General features: G+C 44.5%; 1 protein-coding gene across 3 annotated transcripts in view; it reads right to left on the bottom strand.

Moving 5' to 3' along the window:
• TSPAN32 (tetraspanin 32) overlaps nucleotides 1–15,325 on the bottom strand; it is a 76,691-nt gene extending 61,366 nt beyond the window's left edge. For 2 of the 3 annotated variants that reach the window (XM_074954852.1, XM_074954853.1), the window contains exons 1-3: nucleotides 15,219–15,299; nucleotides 9,729–9,843; nucleotides 6,001–6,098 (exon numbers count right to left, since the gene is read on the bottom strand). In XM_074954852.1, coding sequence (XP_074810953.1) covers nucleotides 6,001–6,098; nucleotides 9,729–9,843; nucleotides 15,219–15,284 — 279 coding nt within the window. In that variant the 5' untranslated portion in view covers nucleotides 15,285–15,299. Of the gene's footprint in view, nucleotides 1–6,000; nucleotides 6,099–9,728; nucleotides 9,844–15,218 lie in introns of all 3 variants that reach the window. The other variant, XM_074954854.1, reaches the window with a different exon arrangement.
• Nucleotides 15,326–15,864: the final 539 nt, after the last annotated feature.

Below are 15,864 nucleotides of genomic sequence, written 5' to 3'. Positions count from 1 at the left end.
ATCAGATTATTTTGTAGTTTGTAGTTCCTTTTCCACATCTCCCACCATGTCTGCTCTACCAGTCTTTATTTTATGTAATTTGTTGCCAGTACTGAAATTTGTACCCTGTTGGGAGATCTCCCTCCATCCAGGCTATGATATATAATTACATGACTCCTAGAAGTACTCATAAATGAATTACAGGCTGCTTGTTTATTTCCTAGCCAGAGGGTTTGAGGGTTTATAATTGTATTAGAAGGTATTCTTAAAAACAAGTAGCTGTATTTAAATACAAACAGCCAAGGTTGCCTCTTCTTCACACCCCCCCAGAATCTAAGACGACTGCTATGAGCTTGTTGCAAGATGATGCAGTACATTTTCTTGTATGAGATGTAGCACATTCAGCCCCATCAAATGCTGTCACTGAGCTAATAATTAGTTACTCCTTTATGAATTACCTTGTTTTCATTCTTGCTGCAAGGAACAATTTGTCTTCTGTAGACTTGGCAGAATCCATAGAAATGTTTTCCAGTCCCCTGAGTGGCCTATCTTTTTATCTACCTTTCTCACGTTCACCCTTCAAATAAAAAGCTTGCTGGACTTCACCTTCCCTTCTCATTCAGTGCAGTCAAACTCAGATTTTATGCTGCATACAATTAGTGGCCCTATCCTCAGTTGTGGTGGGGCTGCTTTGCACCACTCAGCTAACGCAAAACACCACCAGAACTGGCAGAACTAGCCTCAGGATGGTCACTCTGGATTAAGGAGAATCCTCTGGTGGCAGAGACTGCGTTCAACTTCCTACAACCCACTCCCGTAGCCAGAAGAGGGGCTGCCCCATGCCCTAGCAATCCCCAAGAGCTGTAACAGCCCCCTGGGGATACTGGAAGCTATAGTAAGTTAGACGTGAAGGCTGCTCTTATGCCAGGTGACCGGGCCCAACACAGTGGCCCAGGATCAGGGGAGTGGGTAGGCTGGCTTCAAACTATCCTTGCACTCTTCCTCCTGCGCTGTGGTTGAACACTCCTTGACCACAGTCAATATATTTACGGTACAGTTACATTAACTGGACTTTTATTTCATCACTTGTTTAATCTGTGCAAAAGAAAAAAATTACTCCCCCATTCTTCCACTGACAGGAAGCAGTATTCTGTTTTTCTCTTTCTCCATATCTCCTAAGAAGCTGATGAGCTCTGTCTGCATGAGAAATCAACGTAGTGCTCTCTGACTGAATGCAGCAAGAATTCTGTGTAGTGCTGGCTCTACCTGTGTCAGTTTCTTCGGGAGGCTGTGCAGCTTTAAATCAGCCCAGGTAGACTGATTTCGTATTGCTGACTGGTGCATAATTGATGTAAGTACAGGCTCAGCCTAGGAAGCAGATGACTGCTAAAGCAAGGCATCTAAGTGCACTGCTGTACTGTTATGAATCCCTAACACACTTGCCTACAATTACACATCTGGGAGCAGTAAAGCAAACAGCTTATGCTAAATGCCTACCAGAGTGGTACGTCACTCTGAACTACACCGAAAGGCTGAGCTGGATCAGACAGGGACTGAGGATTTTTCTTCTTGATCACTGGGCTGGAACCAGTCTTTGGAATACAGTTTACTGGTCCTGAAAACATTCTGTTCTGGTCTAGCAGTATTTCCAGCCCTAGAACGTTCAGTTATTGGATTTTTAAGATGCACCGTTCTGATTGCCATATTACTTTCTTTATTTTTCTCTCCCTTCCTCTGCACTTCTGACAAAACTTCAATACCCAGTATCTCGAACTGCTAGAGTCGGAGATTTTTACTTTATACTAGCCCTTTTAGAGAGACTGCTATTTCCTTTCCTCCTTCATTTCAATTCTGACATGGCTTCGGACGCTACCAGAATGACAGGACATTTAGATTCACTGATCTGCAGTATGCCATTGGAAAGCAACGACTCAAGCTTTGCCAAGGATACTGTATCAGTTCTTATCCCTCACAGTTGATGAGACAGACCATAAAACTCTCACAGGCCGCTCAATCAAAGAAGACTTTTGGACACTAGTGCAGTACCTCAGACCACCATTTCCAGTTCCCTGGTATCACAGCAGCCTCTGGATATTAACCTAATTACATACGCAGCTCCTAGTTGAAGATCTGACCACCACCCTGTGCTGTAGGATTCATTCACGCTATTTGTAAATGTCAGTGGGTATCTTACCTAGGGCCTGTCTACACTGTGGATATTTGTAATGTAAATACAACAGAGAAACCCCTTTTGTAGATGTGCTGCACTAGTATAAAATGCGGCTTCCCTTCAATGTGACTTACCCTGGTTTCAAACCAAGGTAAGCCACACTACTGCAAGCCCTGTATCATTACTTGTATTACACCACAGCCCAGGGTGTGTCTACACTGCAGTAAAACACCTGCAACTGGCCCATGTTGGCTGGGGGGCTATAAAACTACAGTGTAGACATTCAGGCTAGAGCTGGAGTCCAGGCTCTGTCTGGAACCCTCCTGCCTCTCAGGGCCCAAACATCTACCCTGCAGTTTTGTAGCCCCAAAGCCCACCCCCTGCGAGCCTGAGTCAGCTGACACAGGTCAGCCGCAGGTGTTTTATGACAGTGTAGACATACCCCGAGAGGCCCCCCAACCAAGACTGGGGCCCCACATCATGCTAAGCACTGTACCCACACATGCTAACAGACAGCCCATTCTGTACAGGGTTTACAATCTAAATAGAAATGACAGCCAAAGCATAGGAGGGGAAATTGAAGCAAAGGGAGGTAAAGTGACCTGCTCATGGGTCACACAGTATCAGCGACAGGAACAGAACTCTGGTCTCTTGGCTCTCAGTCCAGCATGCTAACCAATGGACCACATGTTAGTATTCTATCAAAGCAGTTCATCTACAATGGGCATGTGTAGAGCAGTCCCTGTTCCTTTTCTTTGCCTTTCACAGATATAAGAACACCAATACTATAGCTTCCTCCTCTATCTGTTTGATTACATAATGAAATACTCTTAACAAGATCCATTTTATACAGAGACCTCTTTACATCAATAATTAATGAAAAAGAAAAGTCCAGTACATCAACAAAAAAGCTACAGAAAAGGGACTTTAGACTTTCTGTGAAACACACTGTAACACAGGAGCATGCTGCAGCGCTCTGAGACCATGTCTGGGAGCCGGAGTCTCCTGAGTTCTAATCCCAGTCCTTACAACTCCTCTACTGATACAAGTAAATCATTTAATCTATTTGCTTTAATTGCCTACTGGTAAATTTGGGATCAGTAGAGGTATTGTGAGGATTAGTTACCGAAAAGCACTTGCATGGATAAACAAAAAACCAAACACACACACACACACACACACACACACACAGAATTAACCTGTGGGACTCACTGTCACAAGATATAAAGGCCAACAGTTGAGCAACATTCAAACCAGGATAGGACATTTATACGAATAACAACAACATCCCCTGCTACATTATACATATGGAATAAAAATGTATAAGGGACACAAACCCTGGTGGGTGTTAGCTAGCTACTAATTTATGGGGATTAGCAAGGAATTTCCCCTTTGGACAGATAATTCCACGGTTGACTATTAGGGGATTTCTTGCACCTTTTTCTGAAAACTCTTCTACTAGCTACTATCATAGAGGTTTTCTTCAGCGAGAGGACCTCAAGGCTTAGCTGCTAGTAATGAGCTCCCAAGCTCCTGCAGATTTAGCAGGACTCAGAGATCATCACTGAGAGTTTGGCATTGGCTAGGCTGGTAACCCTCTGTGTCTACAAAAACTATTGTGATTTCTAATCCATGCACTCATACCTGTCTCTACTGTTCCCTCGTCGTCCCTCCTGTGCTTGCTTCCAGTAGTTTCTGCTTACTGTCTAAATCCAAGATTGTGTGCTTTCTGGGGCAGAGACTGTGTTATTAGATTGTACATTAGGGTCCTAATCCTCGTCCGAGATCCTTTGGTACTAACATAATAAAAATAACAAATAACGTATCTAATGTATGAAATCTGAAGAAGTTGATTGAACATGACATCCCCCTCCCTTCTGTCAGTCAGCAGACATGCTGGCCAGTGCAGCTGGCTCTGGACTCAGACTTTGACAATTAAAACACAGGACAAGTTTAAGTTCACCACAGAATGAACAGCAGTAAACTGGTTTGCAGAGCGGTAGCTGCGTAAAAGGCTGGCGAGAAGGATGGCAGAACAATCTGACCTGACCTGTCTGATAATGTTCTTCCTGCTAGAACTATGGGGGACAACTAGAGAGAAAGACAGACAAAATGGTGGTGAGAATGTGTATGAAAACACTGCAGCTCATAACAAGATTGCAGGCAGCTTCTCTCTTATTTTGAGAACTTGACACCCTCTAGTGGTGCAGCAGGGAAGAGAGGATTACTCTGAAACCAGTACACAGTTTGTTCAGTTCAAAGGAAACCTGTAGGACTGCCGGAGTTTTTCTTCCTTAGAAGACGCATTTCTAGTTTCTTGTTTGGGTCAACAAGAAGCTTAGACCTTACCTCTTCCCCCCCCCCCCCCACTCCAGACACACTCACAGTGGATCTAGGTAAAAAGCGGCACCCTGACCCTGGGCTGTTCTGTCTTCCAAGGAGAGAACGGGTAGTGCAAAGGACTCCACCCACACTGCAGGGCTTATAGCAGCAGACAGACACACACGCGCGCGCACGCACGCGATTACTCCACACACGCACACACACACACGATTACTCCAATTTACTGGTGACTCCCAGCCTTTGCAGTTCACATTCAGGCTTCCCTTGAGTTCACCGACTATATTACTGTACTACAACAGGAGAAAAAGCACATCCCCCTGTCCCTGTACTCTACGAGGCACTTACTCCATTGCTTTCCTCTTCCCTGTCCTAGATGCACACACCCCGCTCTCGCCTCCAGCACTGCAGGACTGTCTGATGCCAAGGCAACTCCATGCGTGAGGCTTAAAACAAACAACAAGGGAGGGTCTAAGAATCTGCTGCTGAAACGCACACAGCCTCCATCACCAGGGCAAAAGCTGCCTTCTCGTTTCCCTCCCTTCTCCTTGTGCAGAAGTGTTATTTGTTAATATGCTTGGTGCTTTACAAGACACAAGATGAATGCCTTGAAGAGCTTAATGCCTGAAAGATGAAAGGCAGACAGTGGATGCACTGGGAATCCCAAACGAAGCAAAACAGATGGTTCAAATGTGTCGCCTGATGGGGGTTGTTTTACTCGAGGAGGTCAGCAGGAATGCCCCAAACGATATGGCTATGTAGTTGACACATTTTGAGGAGAAAATATCCATTTCATGCATATACCAGCTGATGAACTCCAATTAGTTTTCCTTAAAAGTATGAGCTAGGTAGAAAGCTAGCCTCGACAGCATGCCAAAATTGGTAACGCAGTCAAAACTGAGCTGGTGCCACCAAATGTTCTCAGCTCACAATCATTGTGAATATATACATTTACAAAACACTTTATTAAATTGGAGTTAAGATTGCTATCGTGGGGCAGAACACGGGATTTCAAAATCTGACCCAAATATCAGAAAAAAACAAAGAAATGCGTCATTAAGAACACCACAAAGAAGAATGTTGGCATTACAAAAGCAAACCAACAATAACTAGCATCATCTTGACAGATAAGCATCTCCCCTTGACCCCAATCAGAGGCATATATACATAGCACTTCGAAAAATCAGGGCACATATAGATAAATCATCACCTGGAGTCACTTTGAGAGGTTAGGCACAGCCATGCCTTGAAAAGCAGCAGGCAACCTCTACCCCACTGTGGCATGATGTGCATTCAGTGTTGGCTGTCTTCTCCCCCATGTGTTCTGGGGCACAAAGCAAAACAACTAAGGCAACTCTACAAACACCACATTTAACAGTCGATAAACCAAGTGTGGGGAGCAAGCTGGATCCAGACAAAGGCTCTTCCCTGTATCTCCACATCTTGGTGTTATCACTGAATTTGGAAACGCTGTTCCCTGCCCACCCATGCCCGTCTAACCAAACACTTACCATTGCCATGAGGCACACCGATTCTCTCACTGTGGCAACAGTACTCAGCAGGGCTGCAAGGACCAGAATCATGGTCAGACATATCCCACTGTAGAATGCTGGAGGAAAGACACACATCGGAGTTTTAGCAAGACATGAAGCCCTAGCTGCCTTTCTTTCACCTTAAGCAGGGTTGGGCTCCCTTTGACAAGCAAGCTTTATAAACTAAAGCTCTCAGAAGAGCTTGCCTTTCATGAGGAACTTCTGAATTTTTGCTCCTCAAGTTATGAGGTTGGGAAGTCTGAGAACACCACAGAGCTAAAAATCTTGGCAGGTAGTGCCAGTCCCCTCTCACAGCAAAAGCACAATAACCTTCCCCATCCTGCCCAAATCTGCTGAAATCTTAAGGAGGGTGACATAAATCTCTGTCCTGACACAAAATTAAGATATAGAAACTGAAGACATTCTACTCTGCTGAACCTGAAAAGAAAGGACTCTGTTAAAGGGTGTACACAAGAACGGCCATACTGGGTCAGACCAATGGTCCATCTAGTCCAGTATCCTGTCTTCCAGCAGTGGCCAATCCCAGGTGCTTCAGAGGTGTAAGCAGTGTCAGGATGAGCTCCACCCTGACATCTGGTGGTGAGGTGTGGCAAGTTGTGGAAAAGAACTTCAGGGACCGATCTCATTTGCATAGGCACACCCACCCCGCCTAGAATGAGGCCATAGCTGCCCAAATGGTCATTTTGGCTGCTGTGGGATCCCCAGTGTCTCTGTTATTGGGGCAGGAAGAATAACTTGCTATTACCCTGATTATGGGAATTGTGCTTGTAACTGTACTTGGCCTTTTGTTATGATGGAGGGATTCACCATCAACTAAGTAGCAAGGGTCATGGGTTCCAAAACTCTGTGAATTGAGAGAGGCTGGGGACAAGTATTAATGCTTGGTGGCATGGGCCCCTGGGTGAGGGCCTTACATGCTAATTGCACTTCCTCCTCTCTCCACTGTGGAATATCAGAGCTAATTTTGATTCCATTAGGAGTCTAGTTACAGGCTGCTGAGCTCACTTTGGGCTAATGGTGCACCAGCACTGAGGCTCCCCTACTACAAACTGGATTCACCAAAGAGCTGAACTGACTAAGAGCTGAAACCACTGAGCGTTGTGTTAAGTAGTGGGGAAGCCTGAAGATATATTGTGGAGCAGTTTGCGGGACGGCTGGAGTGCCTTGTGGACAGGCTGGTGGAGCAGTTCGTGGGACGGCGGGAGCTGCTTGTGGGACGTGGAGCGGACCAGTTCGTGGACCGGCTGGTGGAGCAGTTTGTGGGATGGCGGGAGCTGTTTGTGGGACGTGGAGCAGAGCAGTTCGTGGACCGGCTGGTGGAGCAGTTTGTGGGACGGTGGGAGCTGCTTGTGGGCAGCGGAGCTGAGCGGAGCCGAGCGAAGCAGTTCATGGGACGGCTGGCGGAGCAGAGCGAAGGCCTATGGAGCTGTGGGGTGGTCAGCTTCAGATCACGTAAGGTGCCCCTTACCTCTCTTCCCCTCCTCCCGCATCTCCACCCAGGTTGGGAGGTAAAGCTCTGCAGATAAACTTTCGAACTCTGGGGCTGCCCTGACCAGGGAAAGAGACTTTTGGGTCATTGGACTTTTGGGACTTTGGGTGATTTGGGGTTGCTGGACTCAGAACCAAAGGGAAAGAGCATACCCCAATTTGCTTGGGGTGGGGTTTTGCTCACAGGTTGTGTTACGAATCCTGTTGGTGGTGTTTCCCCAACATAATGCCACATTGTTTCTCTCTGTTATTAAAAGGCTTTTGCTACACTCAGACTATGTGCTTGTGAGAGGGGAAGTATTGCCTCTTGGAGGCGCCCAGCGGGGGTGGTATGTATTTGTCCCAGGTCACTGGGTGGGGGCTCGAGCCGGTTTGCATTGTGTTATTGGAATGAATCCCCTAGATATTGAACCCGGCCCTGTTGCTGCCAACTCTGACGGGCAGAAGGGTTACAGAGGGAATGAACAGAACAGGCAACTGAGTGATCCATCCCCTGTTGTCCACTCCCAGCTTCTGGAAGTCAGAGGCTAGGGACACCCAGAGCATCGGGTTGCATCCCTGACCATCTTGGGTAATGGAAGTAATCTTGGTAAATTGAGTTAATCTTTTTATTAAAAGTTTCTAATACTAAAATGACAAGAAAAAACAGAAAAATGCCCTCTCTCTGGGCTTGTCTGTATGAACACTTAGTTTGTGGCAATCTGGGGTGTAAATCTACCCAGCACTAGCCTGGCATTGGCCACTGTCAGAAGACAGGATACTGGGCTAGATGGATCTGTGTTCTGACTCAATATGGCCATTCTTATGCTGTGCACTTAAAAGCTTTGATCTACGCCACTTTGAAATGGGATAGATCATAGTGCACTAGGAAATTTTTAGTGCACAGCAACAGGGTCCACACGGACACTTAGTGCGCAGCAGATTAGTATGGAGTAGATTTATACCCCAGTTTGCCATGAACTAAGTGTTCGTATCGATAAGTCCTGTGTGTGCAGAGAAGAATAATCGGAGTTAAACTACTGCAGTATAAAGGAGTCTGCATGCTCATATTGGATGTGGCTGTAATATAGATCATGAAAGACCCTTGCTCTGCAGGGTACAGTACAGACACAAAATAAGGGGTAGTCTCTGCCCCAAAGACCTTACAATCTAAGGCCCTGCTCCCACAAACTCTTGCCTATATGCTTAATTTTATGCACGAGTCGTTCCATTGACTTCAATGTGACTATTTTTGTATGTGAAGCTAAGCAGATGCTTAAGTGCATTGCTAGATCAGGGTCTAAAAATGGACAAGATACAAAGGGATTGGGTTGCAGGAGAATGCAAGAGACTTTCAACTTATCCAGTGTTCATCTTTATATGACTAACTTGCCCCACCACACCAAGTTTATAAACCTTTGCACGGTGCCGTTGTCCCCGCCCTTTGCTCCCACAGTTCCAGCAGAACCATGTGCCCTGGAAACATGTCAGGCCACTTTGTTATTTTTGCCAGAAGATCACAAGTCCCCTTTACAATTATCTCTGTGCTCAGATAAAGATCCTACTGAATCACAGAGTGCTGAACAGGAGCATGTGTTCCAGTACCCACTATCAGGAGCTTACGCATTGCTAATCTTGTGCAACAGTCGCCTCCTACTTCCTGGCCAGAGCAGAGTCTAGCTGACACCCAATGGGAGAGTTCAGGAGCCGCACTGATGCTGAAAGCTCTTCAACCCAGAGCTCACGTCTTACTTTCTGTTCACCCATGTCCCCCTTCTATCCCACACTAATATAAATGTCCACACTTTTAAAGGGCCCCATGGCTTGTGTCTTATAATGTGCTCCTTTCTGTGGTCCTATCCAGCCTCTCACTTCCACTGTGAGCTCTTCTTAAGCTCCTCCCATACCTTTGGGCCTACTTATAGAATATTTATAACCCTCCCTGCTTTGTCTGTAATAGGTGAAGCATGGGGGACAACAGTGGACTCAGCAGTGCTGAGGCACAATGAACAGTGTTCCCCCACCAAAAGGCCAAGCAAGAGTTTCTCATACAGAAAAGAGGTACCTTGCCTCTGTAGTGGCCACACTACACACCTAATTGGGATCCCACTTCATGTGAAGTCTCTGAATTTCCTTTCACTGCATCCTAACTTTACATAGCTCCAAAGATGCTGGCCCTCACAGGACATCTCAGTTGGACTAAAAAATGCGGCACTTACCAACGTTGTGGAAGATTCTATAGGGGTTAGCCTCAGAGGAGACCCCACTGATTACACTGAAGTGAGCCCCATAGCGGGTGATAATGGTCAGTATGGTGACTGCCAGCCCCAGCAGCTGAAAAACAGAGATTTTACTGAGGAAGGAAAGTAGCAAGTGCAGGATTCACAAAAAACTACTGCAGAACTTATGAAATGCTATCAGGTACACTCAGATACTTCAATCCATGCTCGAAGGAAAACAACCTGTTCCCTGAGAGAGTTAGTTTACAGTATATACCTAAAAGTCACATGTGAAGGGAACCCCTGGGCAGATTAATAAACTCTTTGGACAATGCTGTATAATTACTGCATATAAAACCACTCACTCAATCCCTTGGACTCTGCTACCAGAGGAAATTGTAATCATTGGGAAAAACCAGAGGAATCATATTTTCACAGACATCCCTTTCAATGTATTTACATTGATATCTAAATACTACAGGAATTGGTGCAAATTTTGACGTGTGTGCATGAGAGGGTTGTTATTAACTTCAAGAATGGTCCTGGGTCAGATTGCGTTCTCTGCTCCAGCTCTTGAACAATTTGTAGTGTTTTCTGCGGAGTGGAGGGTAGCTTAGGTGTATTGTCATCTCTGCTAAGGAAAAGGCAGTGTAAATAGATGAGTCTTGCACTGTGCTTTAAGGCTTTGTCTGCACTAGCCTTTTTCCTCTAAAATTTCCCAGTGTTGCTATCATTTCAGCTCCATCAATGATAGTGCTACTGTAGATGACACACTGAGTGACCACCAACGTTTTAACCACTGTGTTGTCTAACCTGCTCAGAGCCTGTTAGATGGTGGCTACAGGGCTGGCCTTACCATGAGGCGAACTGAGACGGCTGCCTCAGGTGCCAGACTACAGGGGGAAGGTTCGGGGGGGGCCACCACTCGGACCCATAGTGTAGAAAATGGTGTCTGCTGCTGGTGCATATGTATTCTCTCTGCTCTAGATGCACAGAGATGGTGGAGTGCTGTGCTGGAGGAAGGAGGGCACAAGAGACATAACAGGCAGGCAGGAGAAAAGGTGAGAGGGAATAACAGAAAGCAGCAGGAGCTGCAGGGAGAGAGAAGAGGAAGAGCCTCTTATGTACCTCTCTGGCACCCCCAGGATCCTGGACTGATTAACACCAGCTTCTCAGGGAGTTTCCTGTTTCCTGCTGCTTCCCTGAATCCACTTGAGGAGAACAGGCAGTCAGCTGAAGTAATAGGAGCCAGTTAGGCCCTGCTTCCAGCCTGCTTATTTGTCCCCTTCAACTGAGTGTTGAGAGCCACTATAGCTGGCACAGAACAGCAGTCATGAGTGAAAGAAGAAAACGCCCCTCTGGGGCAACATTCAGAAAAAGAAAGAAAGCAAATGAAGCTTTTCTATCTAAGCTGGAAGGAGCTCTCCTGAGATACATAGACACAAATGTCCACGGTGAGCCTTCCGGCCCCAGTGAGGATGTGAGTGGTGAGGAGATGCCTGATCTTCCAGTTACTCAGAGTGCAGGTGACCTGGCAGCTACTGCAGCATCCATATCTCCATCTCAAATGGACGTAACCATGCACATTCCTGAAGAAAAGTGTAGATCAAAGAAGAGTGTGGTGGAGGCACAAGAAACAGCTGCTGCTGAGTTTAGTTCCTTAAGTCTAGATGATCCAGGACTGTGGACCCACTTGAGTAGTAGCCTGAGGGACTTCCTTGTACTGCATGGGCTACAGCAAGTGAAAAACTTCATGTTCCCCAGAGACAATGAAAATAGAAGTTTCCATCCAACACATTACTGGTGTGAAATCCCCAATGGTGACAAAGTGGAGAGGCCATGGCTTATGTACTCAAAAACCCAGAATGCTGCATACTGTTTTTGTTGCAAACTCTTCCAGTCTAATGTTCCAGCCACATTGGGTTCTACAGGAACAAAGGACTGGAAAAATCTGGCTAGAAATCTGGCATGCCATGAGAAGGCAGCAAATCACCAGAGAGCATTCCATAGGTGGAAAGAGCTTGAGATGAGATTAAGGTTAAAGGCCACCATAGATGATCAGCATCAAGAGAAGATTGTAGCAGAGTCTCTTTACTGGCAAAATGTTCTGAAAAGGCTCATTGCCATTGTGAGAATGGTTGCTACTCAAAACCTAGCACTGCGTGGCACTTCAGGTCAGCTGTATGTGCCAGACAATGGAAACTTACTTAAAATTGTGGAGCTGATGGCTGAGTTTGATGCTGTACTCCAGGAGCAACTAAGAAGAGTCACCACCCAAGAAATGTACACACACCACTACTTTGGAAAAACCATTCAATATGAGATCATACAGTTACTGGCAACAAAAGTCAAACAGAAGATTGTGGCAGGTCTGAAGTCAGCAAGATATTACTCTGTTATTCTGGACTGCACACCTGACATCAGCCATACTGAACAAATGACTTTAATGGTGCATTTTGTAACAATGACAGAACCTAGTGAAAATGTCCCTGCAATGGTGACTGTCAGAGAGCATTTTCTAGAATTTATTTACATTGATGATACTACAGGAGCTGGTATGACAAATGTGCTTCTTAAAAAGCTGGAAGATACAGGAATTGCGATAGCTGACACGAGAGGTCAGGGCTACAATAATGGTGCCAACATAAGAGGAAACAATGGAGGAGTGCAGACACGGATCCGAGAGTTAAACCCTCAAGCTTTTTTGTCCCATGCAGTTCTCATTCATTGAACTTGGTGGTCAGGTCAGTGATGGAGCATCAGCTTCTAGTGAGGCTGCTGAATTTTTTAATGTAATTCAAAGCATCTATGTATTTTTCTCTGCAGGAAGAAGGCAGAATTGAGACCTTTCAAAGTTTTGGCCCAAGCCAGGGGGCATGGGGGCATCATTTGAGCTCCCCGCCTTAGGTGCCAAAATGTTGTGGGCCGGCCCTGGGTGGCTGTCTGAGTTATGCTAGTACTCCCACCATTGCTACCAAGAGTAGAGTTGAAATAGGCATATCAACCGTGGGGAAATTTAAAATAAAACAAAACCCTAGTGTAGCAAATCTGAAAGAGGCAAGACATGAGTTCATCCTGATCTCCTGAGGTGGGGTCCTCTAGATTCAGGCTTCCCTCAGAATGCCTCCTCTCCAGGTTCAATGAACTTTGTTTAGGGAGGCATCAACAACTGCATTACATGCATACAAAACCTTTAGAATCTGCAATATTTTCCAAATTCACAAGGAGAAGAATTCTCCACTCATAAAAGGACATCCTGGAAATTCAAACTCTATAGTGGAGAATCAGAAGTAACCATGTATGTGTTAAACATTGCACTTAACTATTCTTCTAAGTGTAACCTTATTACCTTTTCAGATGATGACCAACAGATTTTTCCTAAGAAGTATAGTTTGGTAGATTAAATATACTGTGAGCCTAAGAACCCCTCAATGCCAACTGGTAAAGGGTTCACTGTTCTATAACAACAACTTAGCAGTCCTGACACACTCATTACACTTAGCACACCGCTTTCTAGTATTTATCCATAAAGAATATCATGCAAGGTCTCTAATAAAAGCTTATGTCATACTGATCCTCAATTGTTGTGAGATGTATGTAGAGATGATAAAGAGTGGTGTATAAATACTGAAAATATGTTTTAAAATCTATGTCCAAGGTAGAGCTGATAAACAGGTTTTGGAGACACAAACAACAGTAGCTGGTTCCATAAGAGACCACCTTGTCTAATATCCTGGGACCAACATGGTACTAAAACACTGCAAAAAGACACCAGAAACTAAACTGAACCACAGAGGGTCATCCTGACTCTGGGGAGGAAACAATGGATTTTGGGGGACTATAAGCAGAAGGCAAAAGGCAGTACACTTTGCATTCATGAAAGAGAGATCCCAGCCACATTGCTTGGAGATGCTAGGAGATTTCTTTAGGTGAGATAAACTACTTTAGACAAGGGTTTAGTCTGTTAAGTTTAGACTCTAAGAAGTGTGTTACACTTTTTGTTTAATATGTAACCATTTCTGTTTCCATTATTACCCTTACTCGTTATCTTTTAAATCTTAATCTTTGATAATAAACTCATGACTATTTTCACTAGAAATCTATCTCAGTGCTGTGATGTTACAGAAGAGTTGATCCTCGGCTGAATCGAACAAGCTAGTGTGCACACTGTCCCCTTGGCTAGCAAACCTGGTATTTCTGTGAGTGTTCATTAGTTAAGGGCTGGACGCTGCGGGAGTACTCCAAGGACTCAGGGGTTGAAGTGTACTTATTACTAACCTGCACAGAGACAGCAAGGCCTGCAAGGCAGTGCTTGGGTTGATAGAAGCTGGTGATTTCAGGGAGCTGAGCTACGTCAGGAACAGACTGATTCACACTAAGGGCAGGTAGCAGTGAGGTGCCTCACAGCTCTGGTGCCATGAGGGAGTGCCACATATACAGTAGCAGTTTCGCCCAATTTCAATACCATGGAACTTAAAACACTTATACATACACCGTAAAAGGTTTGGTCCAGCTTCATTCAGCTCAGATTTCCAGCAGAAATACCAATCTAAACAAATCCTCACGGCCTCACTACTGATGCATGTTATTGTCTGTATCCATATGTAAATGATACAAATAAACTAAACTTGAGCTAAGCACCTCCCCCTTCAACAGGTTTGAGTGCAATTCTACCTTGAATAAGTCGTATACTTCATAAGCACAATGGCAGCCCTTCTCTAAAGGGAGAACAGTGTACTGCAATTAGAGCTAGTCAACTAAGTTTTGAATTTACATTTTTTTCAATGAAATTTTCCCCAAGTTTCCCCCCCTCCAGTCTTTTTAACCAACTATAGAGCTATATTCACTTAAATAGTCACTTGTTTTCCTCTCTCTCTCTTTTTTTTCAAGGGGAGCAAATTGTAGTGCAGTTTTCCCAGAACTCCTTGGAAGAGTTCACCAAATTGCCTCACATTTGCTTCTCCACAGCCACTCAACCAGAACTACAGAGTTTGTAGTACAGTCAGAAGATTCCAAAAGTTACATTCCATCCAATATCTGTACCAGCAGACAGGCTTCTGTCAGACTACAAAGATGCTCTAGCTTATCCAACACATTTAAAACCACACGCACTTCAAGAAATTGTTCATCCAAGTGCAATAAAATTTTTTTTTTAAAAGAGAAGCATGAGAAGATATCCCGGTCCTCATCTTAAAACTACCATGTCTGATGGCAGCAACAAATTTCTTACTTAAAGGCTAGCTCAGAATTGTGAAAGAGTTGCATTACAGTGACACTTGAGAAACCAAAAGCTTATCAGTGACAGAAGGCAATGCTGGGGAGTAGCGATAACAGTTCAGGATGCAGTAATTCATACAGTTTGCTTCTTTCACCCTACACTTTCTTTGTCCTAAAACTGAAATGAGAGAAACAACTTTTACAGTTCCTTTTTAAGAAAGAATTTTAAGGTGGTCAGTTTACTTATCCCAGGTTTCCACTTCTGGTTGTTACCATGACAAAGAGGCTGGTCACTATCAGCTGGCATTTGGTGGTCCTGACCCAGTGTCTCTGTCCCATGTTATCCTCTTCTCACTCAATACTGGCAGTCAGTCCCTGGAGAACAGTGCTTCAGCTAAGCTGGGGCAGCTCACAGGAGAAGCTGTCAGTAGTGCATCTTGGGAAGTGTAGTCCTACTACAAGCTGACACACCTACCCCAAAATGGATTATTTTTAACAGCACTTTTCATCCAAGGCTCTCAGTGTTCATAACAGTTTTATTATTAGCTATGAATATGAGAGCTTGAAATGAATCTTTTTTTTTTAAATTCATGAGATTTTAAAGTCAAATTTGTTGAAATACTTATAAAAATGGTGATTGAAATTTGTCATTTTACTGACATACAGTGCTTTGGTAAATTAAAATTTTCAGTAGCTATTTTTATAATGTTTTTGGTAAAAATAAGTCACCAGGAAAAGGAAAATTTTGAAAAAATAAAGTTTCACAAAAAGCTTTGGCGTTTTTGAAAAAAAAAAATCCATTGATTGAAGAAAATCATTTTGTATGAAAAATGTCAGCCTGCTCTGGATAACAAGATATTACTTTCCTCGCCCCAAAAATACAATCCTCTCTGACTCAAGAACCTATTAACATCCAGAT

This window comes from Natator depressus, chromosome 6 (genome assembly GCF_965152275.1).
Source record: "Natator depressus isolate rNatDep1 chromosome 6, rNatDep2.hap1, whole genome shotgun sequence".
Lineage (NCBI taxonomy): Eukaryota > Metazoa > Chordata > Testudines > Cheloniidae > Natator > Natator depressus.
Note: the sequence above shows the minus strand (reverse complement) of the source record. Positions and strands in the feature narration are given on the sequence as shown.